Source organism: Coloeus monedula (assembly GCF_965178545.1).
Source record: "Coloeus monedula genome assembly, chromosome: 7".
Lineage (NCBI taxonomy): Eukaryota > Metazoa > Chordata > Aves > Passeriformes > Corvidae > Coloeus > Coloeus monedula.
Window position 1 is genome coordinate 12,300,401 of NC_138787.1, and position 20,492 is coordinate 12,320,892.

Genomic DNA, 20,492 nt, shown 5'->3' on the forward strand with positions numbered 1-20,492 from the left:
TTTGACATTCCCCCCTCCAACCTTCCCACACACAAATCAAAGGTACTGATAAAAATCAGACATTACTGGAACATACCAAAAGCAAGACCACTTTTTCAATTAACCAACATTTATGTTTCTTTATATAATCATGCAAAGCTGGATGAAAGCATGTTTGGTTACAAGCAGCAAGAGAAGCAGCTGAAGCCCCCTCTCAAGCCCTTCTTATTCAATAAAAAGATGTGGAACTTGTAAGAAGGTATCTCCGGACAACACTGCTAAGGTTTTTATTATTACAAGAACATTAGTAGTTTTCAAAGTTTATGTTAAAACATTACTGAGTAACAGGATGCTAAAGCACATGTTCCTATTCAGGGAGAGTGAAGCAGAATAGTTACACTGGAAAAGTGGCATTTTATCCACAGGATTTAAAGACAAGACTGAGAGGGGTTGTTGCAAGCTTTTGGATGCTGCAACTATACAGAGGCCCAAGCTGCTCAGCAGTGCTCGAAAATGAAGAAGATAGAGAAGACAACATGCAAGAGAATTTCTGTCTAGTCAGACCCACATACCTACAGAAGTTCTCAATGGGATTAAAGTAAATCAGCAAACACATTCTTTTCCTAATGTATCTTATTTTTCCTCTAAAAGCTGCCCTCAGAAATAATAAAAAAACGTTTGAGTCCTTATATACTCTGGGAAGAAAAACAGGATGATGTAACAACAAAGTTCTCTCTCTCTCTTTTTTTTTTTTTTTTTTGTTTGTTTGTTTGTTTTTGTTCCAATAGACCAATAAGATAATTTTAAAAGGAAACAAAACCTAAGAATCTACTCCTTTACAAGTACTCTTTATTTTCAGGCCAAAAGAGAAAGAGACTGTGCAACCCAACAGAAATTGTATCCACTGCACTACAGTGTGTATTCAGGACTCTCACTGTTCCTTATCAGAATAAATCTGTGCCCAAATAATTTGCTATTTGTGAATATACCCAAGTAGTCCTGCAGATACAGACTCAATGTTCTCCACTGACCCAAAATAGTGCACATAACCACAGCTGCAACCACTCAGCAGCAGAATACCTTGTACAGCATTACTGAGTCATTCTTGAAGTCATGTCTTTTTCTAATCAAGGGGTCAAAACACCAATCTGAAGAAGGGATTTTATACATCTTTTAAAAATTACTTTTAGCATGTTTATCCTTCCTATATCTGAAGATCGAAAAGTCACTAGAAGTGATCAGTCTCTCCTTGCGCTGTTTGACATTAAACTGGTATTTATGAGAGGGAATTTTCTGGCTGAAACTTTCTGTGAAATCAGTGTCAGAAAACAGACCCCTGGATAAACACACACAATTCTATGTTGATAATCAAGCCAAACTCCCTTCCTTGGCTGTCTCCCAGATGCTATCAGCTGGAGAATTCAGTTTGATCAAGAATGTAATTATACATTGCTAATGTTGCAGAAGTAAATGGTATTCAATCCATTTGTATTGAAGCAGAGAATGTGGAATGATGCCTTATCCAGTAATATGCCCCATTATATCAATGGCTTCAGACAAGACTAAAATGCATCATCTTTGTCAACTTCCCTTCCCACTTCCTGTCTGTCCCAGAAGGTTCTCTGCAGCTCAGGACTTCTCTATATCCTTCAGGTCATGCACATGCAAAGAGTTATAAACAGGGTAAGATCAAGTGAAAAGTGAATTTAAGAGAAGACAGGATCATTTACTGAGCATGCTCAAATTCATAATGCACCAAGTAGATTAGAAACCTGCACTAAATATTTTTATGCCACTTTTTCTACAGAAGCATGAGATCTTAATTAGTGCTTGATAGCAACTTTAAGTGAAATGATTCTGTGATAATATTACATTTAAGTCTCCGAATTATCCAGATTATTGTTTCCTGAAGAGCAAATCTGAAACCTATGTAGCTCATATCTGAATGTGCAAATAAATCTCACTTATGATCAACTAATGTCCTTATAGAGGCTGGAAACACCAAAGGAATGTTCACATGGAGAAGACAACTTAAGATAGGAAAGTACTTGAAAATATGTTTAGCCTAATCTGTAAGAATTAATTCTCAGCTCTGAGGAGAAATCAAGATTCAATTTCAGTATTTGAAACTACGTCTTTCATCAAGGAAATCATCTTGAAAATAGATGAACTTAAGCAAAAAAAAGTTCTACCACCTACTCTATCTGCTATTCTTGGCTGCAAAGCAGACCTATGAAGCCCTACAGCATTTGTGTGGACATCCCAGCTGAGAAAGAAAGCAGTAATTGTTTCTGAAGTTTTTAAAAATATGACAACCTTATTTCTTCCTGAAAACACAAGCACTTTTTTGGTGCTTGTAGAGCAGCCAGCTCTAAATGAGTTGTACATATATGAATTTTCAATTACAGGATGACTGACAATAAAACATCAGCAACTGCATACCTGTTTTAGATAGGCTTGACTTTTAATGGGAAGAGGAAACGTCATTCTTGAAAATTTAAAAACTGCAGACTAACAAGACACTACTTTAACTAAAATGTAGCCAAATCCATTTATAGTTGGTACTGTTGACTTTTCAGGACTAGATTCACATTAATCTGGTGCATATTTTTTCTTCTTAAAATCAGATTAAACATGCTCAGTAATAGAAAGCTTCCAAGCAATCTCAAAGCTCTTGGATATTACCCGTCTTGTTTTTTTGTGTGTGTGCCATGCCAAGCAGTCTTTCACCACACAGATGCAAGCCCCAGGCCAGCCCACACAATAACAAAAGGTAGTTCCTGACCTGATGTTAGGTATATAGGGGATGTGTGTATTGCAAAGAAAGCTAATACACCCTGGGATAGCGGAAACACACACTAGAATGGAAAGAAGTTCTGCTTGGGGATAGGGAGCCAGGATCCTCCTCCAGCAACTGCCTCACTGACTTCTGCCTCCTCATCTCTGTCCTACCCTCTGTTGTGGCTGCTGCCAAGGTGGGCTCCGGGAAGCCATGCTCAGGGGTCCTGCGCATCAGCACCTCCCCCTCTTGCTCACGTTTGATCCCTAGGTCTGTGGAGCCGTGTTGGATCGGTGAGCCAGGAATGCTTGAGTCAGCCTCGATTGAGAAGTCAAAGCCATCTGGGATTCAACATATAACATTTTAGTGCTTGTCTATTCCTTTCTTGGCATTCCAACCCAGGCAGGGAAAATAGAAAGTTTATGCGGACATGGAACAGACACAAAACACTACCCATGCTTAGTTAAAAGTGGTGAGAACATCCACAGAAAGGGACAGGTGGGCTGTACTGTAGACCAGAGACCAGCAAATGAATATAACGGCAACTACAGCGAAGACAAACATGACGCAGAGTGCTGAAAACAGGAGACAGCTACTTGTTGTCCTGGACATCCTGATTCAGCTGAAGACCAGAGGTCATCAAATCCTTTTGCACATGACCAAGAAGAATATTAAAAAATAAAAGGGGAAAGAAATGTACTACAGGAAAATACGTAATTCCTGTTTTCAGACTTTTTACTCTCAGTTGATTCTTACATTATTCTCCTTTTTACCTTCATTGATTTATGCAGCTGTTTTAAACTAATGTTTTATACATGAAGTAACAAGGCTTTAAAAGTAGACAAAGTGATTTCAAAGCAAGCTTTTTGCTACACCTACACTGAAGATGTCATCACATCAAGGTAAAGATCATTACTTTTTTTTTCTTCATACAGTCAAGCACACTTCCGTATGATGTAAGTACTCACTGAGGAAAAAGAAAGACTAATTCTAAACTATCCAAACCTATTTTAAAGACCCCCAATAAACTGGGTCATGTGATGGTAGGAGTGTGATGTTCAGTTTTTCCCTCTCCCACTGCCATCAGTAGCTTTAGGCAGCTGGAATCCTATTAAGGTCTAGATGTTAGCATTCATTCCCTGAGCTATTTACGAAGGGAGGCAGTTGAGTTTTAGTACAGATTAAACAAAGAACTCAAATTCTAAGCCACACTTTACCCCTACAATTTCATACTGTGTTACATGGAGAAAAAAGAAGTCTTATTAAACATTTTCCAGCTTCTCCTTTTTCTCACCTACCTCACAGTTTATCACAAAATCAAAACCAAAACAAACACCCCAAATATTCATGTTCATGCACTGCTCTGAGGATGTAAAATATTATATATTATTATGGAGTATCACTTTTCAAAAACAAACAAACAAAAAGCCCCCCCAATGTTCTGTAAACATTCAAACTCAGAAGCCAGATTACAGTGATGATGATGATTACAGTACATTATAGTATGTGCTCCTGGCAGAGAAAGCTCACCTTCTCTCCTCCAGCGATGACGACGGATAGAAGCTGTTGTAATAGCACTCCGAGAAATTCTTGGAACTGTTGGAGTAACTTCTACTTTCAGTACCTTCTGGCCTTCTTGCGATGCATCAGGAGCATCAAAAGGCAGCGAATTCTTCATGGCATTTGCAACCTAAGGTAAAAGTAAGATGCTGTACTGCTACTATCCTTGATTACACTAATGGCAATATTGGATCTCTTGCTTGGATACAGAAAGGAGAACAAGCAAGAACTGATAATTATGCCAGATTCTCCTCAAGATGGATGACCCCATTCCCTGGATTCAAAGTTGATTACATGGAAAAGTTCATCACAAACCTATTCTCAAAACCAGAGTTAATTTTCTCCATTTTTTGGAGGTAATTTGTTTTGTTCTATCTTTGCCATCTGTAGTGACAGACGTTAACAACACATACAGGAAGGTCTCCATGCAAAAGAGACTGCAATATGTCAAGGCAAATACCATTTATGTTTTATGACAAGAGTGTCAATGAAACTAAGTCACAGCCCAAGCCAATGCAAACAGCCTATGGCCTCGTGCACAGGGGCACAGGACTGATTTCCACCATACCTTTCCCCATACCACTCCCCACCCCTCCCTAAAAACAACACCAACAGAACCTAACCAAGGGGATTAGACTGCACGTTCTTGCAAGATTTATTTAAGGAAAAAAAAAAAATATTTGCAACCTAAGCAATGAACATCAAGTTATTAAAATACACTCATCTTTATTAAACCTATTTTTAAAATTGTAATAGCCTATTATAAAGTCAGAAGTTATGTTTTGCAGCTTTGAGGAGAACAAATTACTTCTTTTGGCTTTGATGTTTTAATTACTTCTTTAGGTTTCCCATAAAATGCCTTTGTGGGATTAGAGGTTTACTTTAAAAAAGACATAAGCAACTTTCAGTAATATTTCTCAGTCTACAAGTAAATTGTTCATCAAAAGTGAACTTGTATACCAGCTCCAGAAAAGCAAACTGGTTCTCTATGGCATGTGCAATATTCAACAATAACAAAGCTGAAGCTTAAAGCTTCAAAATCCCCCCAAAACCACAATACATAAAATGAACACACCTTGATATTCCAAAATCTTCTACTCACTGGAGTCTATCTCTTTTGAATAGATACCCTTGTTGGTATACAAAAAAATCTAAAAAATCATAGCAAAAGACTGCAACATGACCAGAATCGTGACAGAGCACTTCTGCTTGTTGAACCTTTTAACAGCTGGCCCTTTCTAACAGCACAAATTGTACTTCTGGGGACGGAGGAAAACCATATGGAGATAAAAATCAATGCAACAGTAAATCCTTGAAATAATCTAAATAACCAGTCTGAATGAGTCACAGTCCCTGTCTGACAAAAACACCCTCAAAACCACGATCTTTCAGGATGCAAAAACACTTGCTCATGATGTCTAATCCAGCACTGAAAGGCAGGAAAACAAACACACAGCACAATTCAGACTTGGCAAGACAAGTCTGCAACTATCAATGACAAAGGAGGGTTGGTTTCAGGCCAGACATCCACTCTTGCCTACCAGAAAGGAGCTCCAAGGAAAGAACATTCAGTAAGAGCAATAAGTGCATCAATAAAATACACTGGATAAAGGTGCTGTCACAACAGGGACTTGCTGACATGGTTCCTGTGCACTGGACTAAGAAAGCCTGTGTGTCTCTGCTCTGAAGAATGGGATTCCTGTCTGAAAAACGTGCAGAACTCTTTGTTCAGAGGAAAAGACTGACTGGAACCGCCTACTCCCCAGGTCCCCAGGTACTAATTCTGACACTTGGTGATTAGTTTGTCCCTGTGGAAACTCTCAGGTTTCCTGAACAATACCCAGCATTTGTTAACAGAAATACTTCTCTTTTACCAGAAAAGGCCTTTCTTTTGTGTTGCTTCCTGCCCTTTCCACTGCAGTCTCTGGGCAGGAGTGACAAAAGACCAGATTACATTACAGATTACAGGTATTTCATAGCTTTCTGATGCTGGTTTTCAACTTGGGGTTTTTTTTAGCTTAGTTTTCTTTCTACAAGCAATAAAAACCTATGTAAATAAGAGCATGGACCTACTAAATTGTCAAAAATGTTTCTTCAAGAAACAAGCACAAAGACCATGATGTTTCTCATTGTAATGATGACTGATAGTATTCCTGTAATTACACAAATACTTTGAATACAGGTATCTAAAAATAATCCTAATGTGGGGGTTTGGCTGAATATTAAATAGACTTCAAAGAATTTGCTGCTCTTAGGAAATCCTAGGCAGAAGCTGAATTTAGAAACTTACCTGTGAAGCATCCCAGATGATAATTATTTGGTGCTAGTAGTTTTAGGTTTAAAATATAGAATTTTATAATGCTGCTAAATTATATACATCTCCTGAAGAATCCAATGAGAGGAAAGGGCTCCAATCTTTGAAAAAGTCAAATTGCTTGAAAATATAGCATTAGGGCAAAGATGTGCAGGTAATTTTTTTGATAAAACTGACAATTTCTTAAAGCTACTTTCAAAAATGTTAGTAAAACTAGACAATGATCAGAGTATTGAAAAGAAAAATTCCACCAATAGGCCTGCATGCATATGCAGGAAAAACCTGACAACCAGGAAAGGGTAAAAATTGGTAATGTCATGATGTCACCAGACAATGGGATGGAGTATCAATAGGAGCATTGGAAAAAAAAACCCCGATGTTCTAGAAGATTCTTACAACTAGAAGTAATCTCTAAGGACAAACTGATTAAAAATGAACAATGAAAACTAAAAATTGTCATATCATCAAGTTCCAGATCCTCCTACACACTTTTAAAATGTAGTAGTGTGATAGGATGGCCCAATTCAGCAGGTTCAATATTTAATTTAAAACTTTCAATCTGATGGAGTGATGAGTCATTTCCAAAAGGAACCAACTATTATAATAATTCAATGGATAGCAGGCATTTTAAATGCAGCAGTATCAGAAAGCCTGTAGATAAATTTTACAGCCAATATTAATACATCTAGAGAATAATTTTATGCAATTTAGTTCAGAAAAGAGTGATCTCAGATTGCCACATAAAAAGACTTTTGCCAATCGCTCCTTCGTCAGTTATGTAAAAAGCAATGACATTTTACTGCTGTTAGTTCAGAGGAGGACTAAAGGCTTCTAGCCACAATTCCAATGCAGAAACTGAAACAGCAATCTAATTTACTTTATTCTCCTTAATTTTCCCTCTTCTTTTGATTCTCATTCCTACATCTGACAAAAACTTCTCCTTTCTCTGTTTCAACCTTCTCATCCTTCCCAATCACATCTACCTGCATCCAGCCCAGTTTCCCCATTTTTCTTCTCTCTTTTCACAATTGGAACGGCAAATATAGTGAAAACTGGAAAAATCCCCACCCCTAACAATCAGAACTATTCCATTTTATTGCTGCTCCTCCAAACAAGGTAAAGACTAAGATCTGTGTGACTTTTATCAAACAAAATCTGGCATTGACTCTGGGATTGGAGCTCCTTTTCACTTCCAGCTCTATCCTGCTGTTGCTTTCTCTCCTTTGTTATCAGTTAAAACCCACAGCTTATTCTCAGCCCTGATGAAGGTCTAGAAGCAAACACCTTTTTTTGCAACCAATGCCCTACAACATACAACTGTTCAGTTAAGCTTCTTTGAACCACTGATCAGTAGCTTATGTCAAAACAACATAAACATTTTGAGACAACTGTAATATATTAGCAAAATCCTAGCTTTCAGCCTCAGTGAGTCCCAGGAGAACCCAACACCCTGGCTTAATACTCAGCAGAAAAAGTATGGTATAAATAGCTATGTTGAAAACACCAGCTGTTAACAAATCACTTGCATTTGATAGTGCAGTGAATGGACACAAAAGCTTCCATTACCAGTCCACTTCAGAAACACATCCATACTGTTAACCAAGCCCATAAATTACAATGGATTGTTTCTTACCAGGAGGGGCTGTGAGTAGAGTTCAAGCTGTGCTCTGTAAATTATGTCCTCCAATACCTCCTGGCCAAGTTCCCACTGACCATTATATCTAAAAAGTAAAGACAAATATTTATCTTCCATATCTTATGAAAACAAACTTCTATTTTTTTCTGCCCAAATCCAGCTTTTCACTTCTCACCTTATGTAGAAAATTCATCAACTGTACGTACACTCCAGTGTACATTAACTTCTTTTAACAGTACAAAGTATTTTATTACCTTGTTTGTGTAACAAGAAAGCTGTTCCATGTTCCCCCCAAGCAAGACAAAATTAATGGCATAATCAGGACAAACTTAAAAAAAATGGGGTCAATATGCAAATGTTAATGCTACTTAGCAGAACTGAATTTGTACCAGAAATGTATTTTTGCTATTTCAGATGCTACTGACATTCAAGAGGTCTGCATTTCATCAGTTTATCTTGGCATCCAAGCTCATTATGCTTGTGAACAGAAGGTATTTGTGGTAGTGGCAAGGTGGAAGAAGCTGAAATCAGAATTCTAACTCTCTTCACGACCTACTGCCAGCCCTTTATCACCTAATTCACTGCTGACAAAAATATTTTCAAATTATCTGTTGGCTGAATGAGCAAGTAATGGGAAATACACGAATCGAATATAAACTTGTCTTATGAGTCTAACTATTTTTTTCAATTATAAAACAAGTGGCATTTATATTTTAATACATGTAAAAGCAGACCTTTCTCTTTAGGTAAGAAAACCCGGTCTACTTACATGGCGTAATAGACACCTGTGAGCAGCTGCACCATGAAGTCAGGGTCTAACACCACTCTACCACAGGGCTCTTTCCAGCGTTTCTCGTGCTGCCGTGGAAATCCACTCACACACAGCCTAAAAGAACCGCCATTACAAGAAAGTATTGACTCTATGAAGACTACAAATGTCTTTATATCACAGATATTTTACGTAACTTTCGAATTTACTTTTTAAAATATAAATACACAACATAGAACATTCTTATGTTGCATTCCTAATGATTAGAGCAGTTTTGAAGCAGTGCCTTGATATGTGGCTTGCTGATAGTCCAGTGTTACTCCCATATAGCCAATAACTCCACCTGTTTTCCTCAAATCATAACCAGCTTCTAAAGAACAAGGGTGGAAAGATGTTCTCTACTGCCAGCCAGGAGACTCTCCCTAAAATTCAGCAACTGAAACCAATTTTCTTTAAAGGAGACATTTCAGTGGTACAGAAGAGAAGTATGTCACCTCCCATCTAATGTATGATGACAGCATGCAGTTGCCTTATACCTAAAGTTAGATAACACACATACTGTAGTCTTGAGAACTGCTCTCAGCTGCCTTGTAAGAAATATTTCTGACACTTGAAAAAGGGGCCTGGCTTCCAATATACTGCCTACATAAAAAACAGGGTAATTTATTATATATCCTTATTGTATCAGTTTACTATCTGAATCTTCATTGCAGAAGCAACAGATGGCCACTGATACATAGCAACTGCTGTACTGTTTCCAAAACAGCAGAAATCCCTTGCATATAAAATGTCGTCTTGCTTCTATACTCAAAGAACAGATCTAATTTTCAGATGCAGGAAAATGAAACCTATTTGGCAAATTTACCATAGCCACAACTCAAGTGAAAATGATGGAAGCATACCAAGAACTAATCCATCCCCCTCAGAAAGCACTTTTCTTTACTGGATGAATATTTAAAAGTCTAGATGACCCTGAAGACTACTTCAAAGGCAAGTGTCTCACCTGGAACCCATCGTACAAAGCGACTGGTAAGAAGAAGCAGGCATGTAGACAATAGCTGAATTGTAGCACAGCATAAGAAAGCTCAGCACCTCAAACCTGAAAAGAGCAAAATCTTGCATTGTTTTTATTCTTAATATTTCACTGAAATTTAACACAAGAAATCTGCAATTCAGTCTCAAAAAGCACCCCACAGGAAGAAGTGTCAGAAGTAAACACACAAATTCTTTAATCCTCTTTCATTATAATTCACTAACTTGAAACAGGCTATCAAAAGTTCACTATAAACACTTAAATTTATTATTCCTGAAACACTTAAATTTATTATTCCTGAAAGCCATTAGCATATGCAGGAATTATGAAGGAAATGGGGTATGGCATAATATTTGGACAGTTATAGAAGTGGAAATGTCTGCAATGCATTCAAAATAATTTTATCAGTTTTCCCAGTGCTGTCTTTAGACACAGGTAAAGCTGGCAGTCACTAAACAGCAGGGCAATTTCTCTCACTCCTGGTTCTGTCTATCCACTTCACTCCATTCCCTTTTTCCTGTAGAAAAAGGAGTCACAGCCCCTGATCCAAAGCTGAATTTTGTTACACTTCCAGGAAAAACTGAATAGACAGCCATAAAACCAAAAATATTCTTTGCAGACACAGCAATGACAGAGAAGTCATTCTTCAAAATTAACTAGTAGAAGAACATACAAAGATGGAACAAAGAAAAAGAAAATTATACCTCAAGCTTACCAAGGCTGTTCTCTAGATTTATTTCCAAGCACTTAATGCTGACAAAGGACTGACACAAAATATATTTGGTCTTGTTTAAGGACTTGTCTCCCTGGTGAAGCACCTTTAACGTTAAGAATGCATCCACCTACCGGTTCTGTGCTGTGAAGGTTTCTCTTTGAGGATGAAGATCACTGTAAACTACTCTGATAAGATCATGCTGACTTAACGCTCCTTCAGTTAAAGCCATGGATCCGATGGTAGAGGGCTAGAAGTAGGTGGTGGAAGAAGGAAGGAAGGAGGGGGGAGAAGCCAAATCGTAAGTAAAAATTCCCCAAAAGCATTAGAACTCCTAACTACCCAAGGCAAAAGGCACACTTATCTTGTGATCTGTAAAAATGAAGATTACTCCAGAATACAGTAAATCTAAAAACATTACCTAGTTTTGGTATCGTAAAGTGCACACACTTACAAGTAATACAGCAGGTGAGAGCAATTTTCAACTTTGAGTCTTACATATCCATGTACAGTAAGTTTGTCCTAATCACATAGACCTTTTGTCCAGAAACAATAGAGAAAGAAAAACACAATTTCAAGTTCTAACTGAACTAAGGAAGAGTTAGAAGGAAGACTACTTTTATACTAACATGTAAGAGGCAAAAAATCACAGCTGCAGCTATACCATAACTAACCTCTATTAAAAATGGGCAGTCAGCAAAGATTTTTCAACATTTACACTCCTGTTCTTCTACAAATTCTATTGCATTCTATTGCACTAACTGCAAGCTACAGACATTGAACTTACTGCAACAAGATGCATCTAAAATGGCCTGTGGCATCAAATGGATCCAGTTTTCATCCCTCTAATAGATCCAATTTTAATTTACCACAGCAGCTCTCTTACCTCATGATATATTGAGGGTTTAGATAACGAAGGGATGGTGAAAGACAGAACTTTGTTGTTTCCATCTTTGTCAGCAATTTCCTGCATTAAAAACAAAACCAGAACTCAAACAGAAGTAAGGAGATAGGAGCTGGAATAACTTTCAACTCTTAGAAGGAATTTGACAAAGTAAGTTAGATGTCCTGATCTGATGAGACTATTAACACCCCAAGGACTTTGCGCATTTGCAGAATATCGACAATATCAACATCCATATTTAGAAGTGGGAAAAGACCTCTATCACAAACTGCTCTGCAGAATCAGTGTGCAATACTTAAAAAAACCCCAGCACTGGCTCCTCAATCAGTGAGACTAAAGATACTGACACAGAAGGGCTGATGAGTCACTAGCTGACAATGGCTAGTATTTCATAATAAATGCACCACAAAGAAAAGGTGAAATCAAGGGGACTGGCAAAGTTTCCTCAGGAGGAAACACACAATATTTTCTCCAATTCAAACTGGTCAGATTTTGTAGTTGCTAGGCTACTACATAAGCAAACCCTGCAGCTTTTAAAGAAAATGTACTAAGGGCAATTACATAAGACTATAGCAAAAAGGAGTCTAAAATCCTGCCTTTGCACTTTGTACAGCAAATTTTCAGACAATAAGCTCCAGTCATTCCAGTTTATGTCAAAGTTCAGCACGCAGTAGCTCAGTACTTGTACCAGGCTTCAAGGATTACAACAGGAGAACGGCTGACAGAATTTGTCAGAATGCAGATTTATTTAACCCTTTCACTTTCTAAGTATACAGAAAATAACTTCACTCTCAGTATATCTGCAGAAAAATATCAACTTTATTAAAGATGAAAAACAGTGGGAACCACTGTCCATTTTGAGGTCTCTTTCTTTCTGAATATGGAGAGAATGGAGAAATTACTGTCCTTAAAAAATTTGAATCACCAATGTATCTTTCAAATGAACTGAAGAATGTTCATGAAAAAACAGGAGAAAAGATAAACATACTACTTCAATCCAATAAACACTACCAAAAATCAGCAAACAGTTTCCAATGGTTTCTTTCTATCAGAATAAATCTAAAATAACTAGATCTTCCAGTTGTTAGAGTGGACCTAACATAACACATAACTAGAACACATTTTAAGAATTACAGTTTGGCTGTTCTGTGTCTTATGTGTAGAAATATAACCACAATTTAAAGGAGGGGTTTACAATGACAGTAGAGGGAAGGGTGATAGAATTAGAATATGTTTTAAGGTCCTATAACACAGAAATTCTCACTAGAGAATGCCTCTTGTGGCAGTATTGCTAAATTTATCAAACAACCTCATAACATTACAAAAGTAAACATTTCCAGGCTAGGGTAAGGATGCAAAAAACTGCTTTTACATCCAACAGCCAAATTTAATAATTTACAGTTGCTTTTACTTATTCTTAAAACTACAGTTGCCCTCAAAACAATTATCTGACTCAAATGTACACATGCATGTATCAGTGCTCGCATGCAAAGCGGTTTCATTTTCAAGTTACCCTTAAAAAGGCACGTTTAGAGTACGTGGGAGGGCAGGGGAAGTGACACATCAAGACTGACTAATCATATTAGCCTGATAATCACAAAAAGTTCTATTTTGCAACATTAAGGGGGACTACCTAATTTCCTTACAAACAGAAGCATATTGAAGTTTGAGAAGCCCATGAGATTATCCTTTTTTGTGAAAATATTTTTTACAAAAAAGGTAACTACAAACTAAAAAAAAAATTTTTGCAAACACATCTTTTCTAAACCTTCATTACGCTTTTCTCCATATTAAATACACCTTCCTTTAAGTGTATTTTAATTTTAAATATGTTGTTCCAATAATTTACTTTATTCCTAGTGGTCAGTGATGCAAAACTTCAGATCAAAACTTTCCTCAGCCATTCCAACCCATCTCACTTACCAGGTTGTAAATGCCAAGCAGCAGTGCTTCAATGCAACCATTACTCTGCCTATCCCTGCTGGCAGTGAGACGCAGATAAACCCAGATCAACTCTGGCAAAAACTGCAGCGTGAATCTCTTGAGCCGAACTTCAGAACTACGATAAAGTTCAAAGAGCTGGTGGCAAACAGGCTCCAGGAGCTGTGGAAAGGCAAAAAAGCTGATCACTTACTGGCAGGATTCTCTAATAAGGGAGAGTGAAACAACAAATATAGGGGCTATATCATATAGCCACTGCAGTCAGCAAAAATTGCATTCCTTGATGGCAAGTAAGTGAATGAATCACAATGGTATCTACGCTCGTTTAAGGAGATCCATAAAGACAGACCTGAGGGGCACTGGTATGAAGTATTTGGACATGTGGCCTTACTACAGACACTACCTTGTGTGCTTTGAGAAGATTCTTCTCTAGGGCTGTCACTATGAGGTTTATTTTCTATGCAGGTATGGATTTAAGGCGACAGACACGTGGCTTGAACTATGTGCACCGTAAAACTTTAGTGCAGTTGTAAGGTCTACAAAAGTACAAAGGTTAAAGATTAGCTGCTAATGACAAGTCTATTGACAGAAGTATGATTTAATTTCTTATCTACACCTTTTGAGTCTCAAAACCAATTAAGTGTGAATGCTCATTACAATGCAAACCGATCTTTTCATTTTGGGCTGCACTTCAGGTTTCAGTACAAGAATCAAAAAAAAGGCCCCTATCAAGTCAGTAAGGTAAACTTGCCATTTTAAGAGCCTACAGTGCTAAACCAATACCTAAGATGCACCCATGGAGCTGTTAACAAACATGAAAAAAAGCAGAAAGAACCACACCAAACAGTCTCATTTTTTCCCATGACTAATCAAGTTTTTATTACCAAAATCAAAACTTGGGGGAAAAAAAAAACAACTTGAAAAAAATATTAAAATTTTCAAGACAAATTTTCATAAGGTTTGTGACCACTATCTAATATTGTGTTCTACGAAAAGGGATGATCTGACATAAGGAAAATATTTATGGGATTCACTGTCCAGAAAGACAGAGGCATACATGTAACCTAAGGCATCTGTATTTGTACAGAAGAGGTACAGAGTCTGAAAACAGAGGCCAGAATCTCAAGTATTCTTTCTAACAGTACATGCCTCATGCAGCTTTCTTATACATACAGACATACGCAGCAGATTAGATAAGGCATATATGACCCCTCTTTCGCTCCCAGGCATACGCACCTTAGGACTTTCAGAGCATTAGCAGCATATTTCATGGACTTTGATGCATTCTTTTTTCATTAATTTGTCTATTCATCGCAATCACAGTACCACAAATTTCCTGTGGAACTGACAGTCATACTTTTGCTATGCTGCACAAAGATGTACTTCTGTGGTTTGTTGTGAACCATCCACCCTCTTAAAAAACTTAGGAGTCCCTTGCTAACAGCAGAGGGACCAACATTTCTGCAAGGGAATAGTCTGAATGTCTGATAAATGTGCAGTGCCGTAAAGCTCTATGAATGTACAATTTCACATACCTATATTTACACTTAGATATTTTCCACTAGTATATCACAAACATAAAACATAAATTTGACAGAATTATCTATTAAGAGAGCATCACCCAGGAAACAGTTTCATTTCCAACACACAACATTCTGGTCAGTGTAGCGCACCATATTTAACCACCGATTACGTAAGCCATAACATGACATTTACGGAAAATAAAACTTAGCTGTCAGAGAAATCTCTTCTTAAACAAGGCTCTGGTGTAAGTACCTTGTGTAACAAGGCTTCTGATTGACAGACCTGTTGCTCTAAGCTAGAAGCCAGCATTTACAACACAAGCAAAGAGAGACACTACAAGAAGAGGGAAGAAAGCTGACACTGACCATGTTGATACAGAACGAGAAAAGTCCATTCATTTATAACAAATGGATTTCTGCAAATCTATCTATACACACACACACAGATGTATAGAAAGATAGACAGATATAAAATAACTGACCACTTTTTGGTTTGGGATCTAAATGCAATTAGAAGTCTGTAAAGCTTCTATTACAATCATTTTAACGAAAAATGGTACAGCTTTCTGGTAGTATATTTATTCCAGTATTTCATACATATGTAGCCCTTTAGGTTCATAAGAGGCATAAGTATATTCTTTCTTAATCAATATTTACTTAGTAGAAACTCCTGTCTAAAAGTGACAATAATTATGAAAACCAACTGTTACAGTATATGTTCAAATCCTCATAAATAGAACTGTATCCTTGTTTTATGAAAGGCCTAAATTTAAAAGTGGTTACTAAGTAATTCAGACATCACTAAATAAATTTGTAGATTTTTCTTTAAAAGAAAAGTATGATCAAGAAGAAAACAGAAAGAAGAAAAATAAATCTCTGAAAACAAAACATATAAGCATATCTGCAGGGAGATGACAAGTGCAAGAAAAGCTAAAAATATTATCTGAAACCAGATATATACAATGGCAGTGCTATAAATAGTACTTCTATTAGATTAGAGATGACAGCAGCCCAAAGCTGTTTCCTATTTGAAATTAGCCAGTCTAATCCAAGTCCCATTAAAAACAGTAGAAAAGAAAAATTTATTTTAGCTCAGTCAGATGAAACTCAACCAGAGTAGTTACTAAGTTTATTCAACCTACTTTCAAATGAAAAATTTATAAAATCAGTCTTTTAAGTAAAGACTAGGGAGACATGCTCCCTAGCAAGATACAAACAATATCCAGTCAGTGATGCTGCAAGCATTCAAATTCTCCTTACTTTTAGTAGTTGACATACTTCTTGTGGAAAATGTTTAACAACTGCAATTACTTTAGGTAAAAACCTGCAACTACTATCGTACTTTTGGTGTCTGTATTTACAGTCCAGAGCTGTAAGTACACAAGAAAAAGCTGCCATCACAAAGATGCTAAAACACAAATATTCTCAAAAGCACAAACACCCAGGATTTTCCTATCAAAGTACAGTATGATAGCCTGTTTCCACCCGGAAACACAAAACTTGACACTCTGAGAAAGAACAAATGTTTTCCTTGCATCCTAGTTACCTGGCTTTCCAAAGAGCCAGCCTCTTCCAAGTAATTCTCTGAATATACATACTGAGAAGACACTGGATAAACAGAGGAAATGAAGCTTTTGTTGTCAGTAGCCATGTATGAATTGGCACACATTTTTTAATTCCAAAGATCTTTCAGTCCAAAGTCAAAGAAAACTGAGTAGCACCGAAGTCAGCAAAAAAATCCAAAGTAAAATCTCTTATAATCCTCTCTCTTTCCTAACAAACAAAATCATTTCAATTATAAGAGCTTTCCTATTAGCATAAGCAGCAATAAGCATAAAAAAACAAATGACATTTTTACTGGCTTAAATATGTAGCAAGTGTCAATGATCTAATTTTCACTTTTCATTTTACACTTCACCAAGATGCAAACCAGTCGTGTTTTAAGAAAGATGATGAATAGCTTTCCTTTGGCTTTATTTTACAAGTCTTCCAAATCTTAAGAGTCATATCTTGACGTTAAATATAATGCTTTAGAAAATGTATGACAAATATTGGAAATACTTGCCTTTTTGAAGCATTCAACTGCAGGAAATAAAATGTGCTCATTTTAGACTTAACTATAACCTAATGGGTGAAACCATTTATTATTTGAAGAGTATTGGGTCTGTGACTGCTTGGCATTGCAAAGGTCATCTCACTCTGTTTCATAGCTGCCCTTTCTGAGCTAAGCCTAATTACCCCATTACCCCACATGAACATTCAATATTTAAATTTCAGTAGTGCATTAACTTAACATCCACAGAGTATTGTCTACAGCCATAAACCAACCCTATAAATTATAAAAGTACCTGAAAAACAGTACTTCAAAAGCACTTGACTTCTGAATTCAAATGCTACACAAACATCAATACATTATTCAGTTAAATCAGCTGTTTATAAGCAAGATCACTCTCTTCTCTTTATGCAAATTTCTGTTCCAGTCATCTTTATATTTAAAAAAGTCAGGGCACTTCCTAAAATGCAAATAGTAATAATTGTATTTAACTTGTCAGTATGTTTGCCTTCACTTGATAACTCTCAAACTGGTAGACCCCTGTCAAAAGAGAGAAACACCTTGGTTGTTTGCTTCCTAAGCACGCTGATTCCATATTAAATTAAAAACTATAAAAATTCAGATTTTATAAACTAAATTATATCTTATCAAGATATAATTGTGTGATTCTAGAAAGATTCATGTTTGCCCTAAACAGTTTTCGAAGTTTTAAAAATAGGTCAAATTTATGATTAAGTTGTACTAAAGAATTACGTGCCCATCAAGTTGAAGAATCCAGAAAGTGTATTTTTATAATAGTCTACCAGATATGCTTAATCTTCATAAACCATAAATTACCCTTCTAACAAATAATGCATAAAAATGCCTTATAAAGCATATTTTCAAAACCCTCTCAGTTAGAGACATATATTATTAAAAATTACGTAAAGTACTGAATTTACTATGGTTATATTCCTCACACGCAAATAAGTTTGGAAGAAGTGCAACAAGGAAATACATCCTGCCTTAACAAGTAGAACCTGAAGTTAGACATCTTTGTGTCTGGGATTGCTTATCTCATACCTGGTATCAGAATCAGGCCCAAACAGCAACAGCTGTTTCAAAGAATAATATTTGACAAGCATCAGTGAGCAATAACGTAAGATCACCCTAAAAAGATACCCTTTTTTCAAATCTGGTTCTTTCTTCATTTAAAAAAAATAGATCAAATGTTTACTCTTAAAGCAAAGGAAAGCTTTTACATTTTCAGGAGTCTACACAAACACAAATACATAGACAGCAGCAATGGTGGCTTTAGGTTGAAGAGAGAATAACAGTAGCTTTTCAGTACAAAGAAAAAGGTCACTATGCAGGTTATTTATAACACTGAAATGAAGCTGACAGCTATGAAGCCTTTTTTTTTTTTTTTATAAATTGCATGAGCATTATGCAATCTCCTTGAAGCTCAATCAAGCATTCAGCCTCCTAAAGCGGCTGAACTGTACTTTGGAAAATAAAGAACTTCCTTGCTGTGTACACTACCCATTTAATTTATAAATACATGAGAGATCACAGATGATACATCAAGTATTTGTAAGCATTTTATCTAGTTTACACATCAGAGAATGGTATGCTTGCATGATTTATGCAGAAGTTATATTTCACACACTTGCCCAGAAATGCTCCTAGCAGAAGCCAAAGGGCTGGAAAGCTCAGTTTAACGTCACATGCAAAATGAATTATATACAAGGGTAAGCTAAGTTTTCATTGTGTCTATTTGTATTTTGGGGCCCTGCTTCTGCTCTTGTTTACAAGAGTGTAAACCAAATTACACTAAAGTGATACTAGTATAAGCACAAGAAGATCTTTTTATCTTAACGGCATTTAAAAAATTGATTCCATCTTCCACTGTCATAAGCCACCACATGAGAAGCACATTGGTCTTTCTGAGTTTCACTGTAAGGCCTATTTTGTCTCAGTTATGACTGAAACGTGGTTTCTGGGAACTAAAAAAAACAAATGAAAAAAACCCCCAAACTCTACTCCCCACCCAAAAAAACCCAACAAATAAAACCCCAAACCAAAACACCAAAACCAACTCCTGCCAAATAAAACATAATAGTCAGCTGTGGCAAGGAAAATCTAGCAGACAGCATAAACAGTATTTTTGGAAGCAGATGAGATCGTGTCTTACCAGAAAAGCATTAAAGTAACTGTCAAAAAACAAGATAGTAAAAAGAGGGATGATACCCATGTTAGACTACATTAGAAAAAAGAATCAAACCATTTTCCTCTCCATTACTTTAGCTTTAGTTGTAGAGGTGAAAGATTCAGAAATGGGAATAAAAATAGGTTTTTTAAATCTCCTACCTCATTATTTGGATCTTGAATGACCTTATAAAGAGCTGGTACCAGTGGTTTTTTTCGGTGCAATGTAGCTGCATAGCTGGAAATTTGTGATTCAGGTAATGCCTAAAGAAAAAAAAAAGATTACCCTGACAAATAAATGCTTCCAAGTATTCAACATCTCCACAAAAGAATTAAGTCTCATCCCAACATCAAAGAAAAGTCCTGAAGTTCAGTAAATTTTCAGACTTGTAACCTAGCTGTGGAGTACAAATCCTTCTCCATACAAATAGCATTCGGGAGCACATAACCACTTTTAGGGTTAAATCCAAAAGCAGTTTAGATTCATCTTTCATACATAATTTGCTCTAGTTTGATACAAGGACTCTATATTCTGTATTTAACAGACTCTTTCTGAAGATTTTATCAAATCAACTAAACTTATTTAAGAGGTGTGGGGAGTACAGAATGAGCATGGACAGCCTCAAGTGTTCCCCAAGCAACCATATCTGTGGATTTTGCATACTTGAATCTTAAACAAATTTCCAATGACAGCTGATAACGACTTACTCTCATCAATGATGGGAGGAATTACTAATTCTTAATTTAAAAAACAGACTAATTTCTTATCAGTCATGAAATCCTGTTTTCTTGTTTATGCATTATCCTGTATTTCACTCACCATAATTATCAATATGCAAAATAGCTTAAAAATACTTCAGATTCATCATGACAAAACAATTGATTTTATGCAGACCATAGGGGGGAAAAAGTAAAATATTTTTCTTTGATTTTTTTTTTAAAGTCCAAATAAATATATACTAATTATTTTTAAATAAAAAAGTTCCTCAACTGGAAATTTGGGCAGCATTATCCAGCTGTTAGTTAAATTCCATCAGCTTGACCTACACAAAATACATGTTTTAAAAGACCACACTGCTACTGCAGTGTTCTGCTCTACAAT

General features: G+C 36.4%; 1 protein-coding gene across 2 annotated transcripts in view; it reads right to left on the reverse strand.

Annotated features, from left to right (window-relative positions):
* The window catches only part of HYCC2 (hyccin PI4KA lipid kinase complex subunit 2), a 50,763-nt gene that overhangs the window by 9,677 nt on the left and 20,594 nt on the right, over positions 1-20,492 (reverse strand). The window contains exons 5-13 of one of the 2 annotated variants that reach the window (XM_082285150.1): positions 19,553-19,654; positions 13,610-13,789; positions 11,669-11,749; positions 10,917-11,032; positions 10,041-10,136; positions 9,038-9,154; positions 8,266-8,353; positions 4,289-4,448; positions 2,932-3,099 (exon numbers count right to left, since the gene is read on the reverse strand). In XM_082285150.1, coding sequence (XP_082141276.1) covers positions 2,932-3,099; positions 4,289-4,448; positions 8,266-8,353; positions 9,038-9,154; positions 10,041-10,136; positions 10,917-11,032; positions 11,669-11,749; positions 13,610-13,789; positions 19,553-19,654 — 1,108 coding nt within the window. The remainder of the gene's footprint in view (positions 1-2,931; positions 3,100-4,288; positions 4,449-8,265; positions 8,354-9,037; positions 9,155-10,040; positions 10,137-10,916; positions 11,033-11,668; positions 11,750-13,609; positions 13,790-19,552; positions 19,655-20,492) is intronic. The other variant, XM_082285151.1, reaches the window with a different exon arrangement.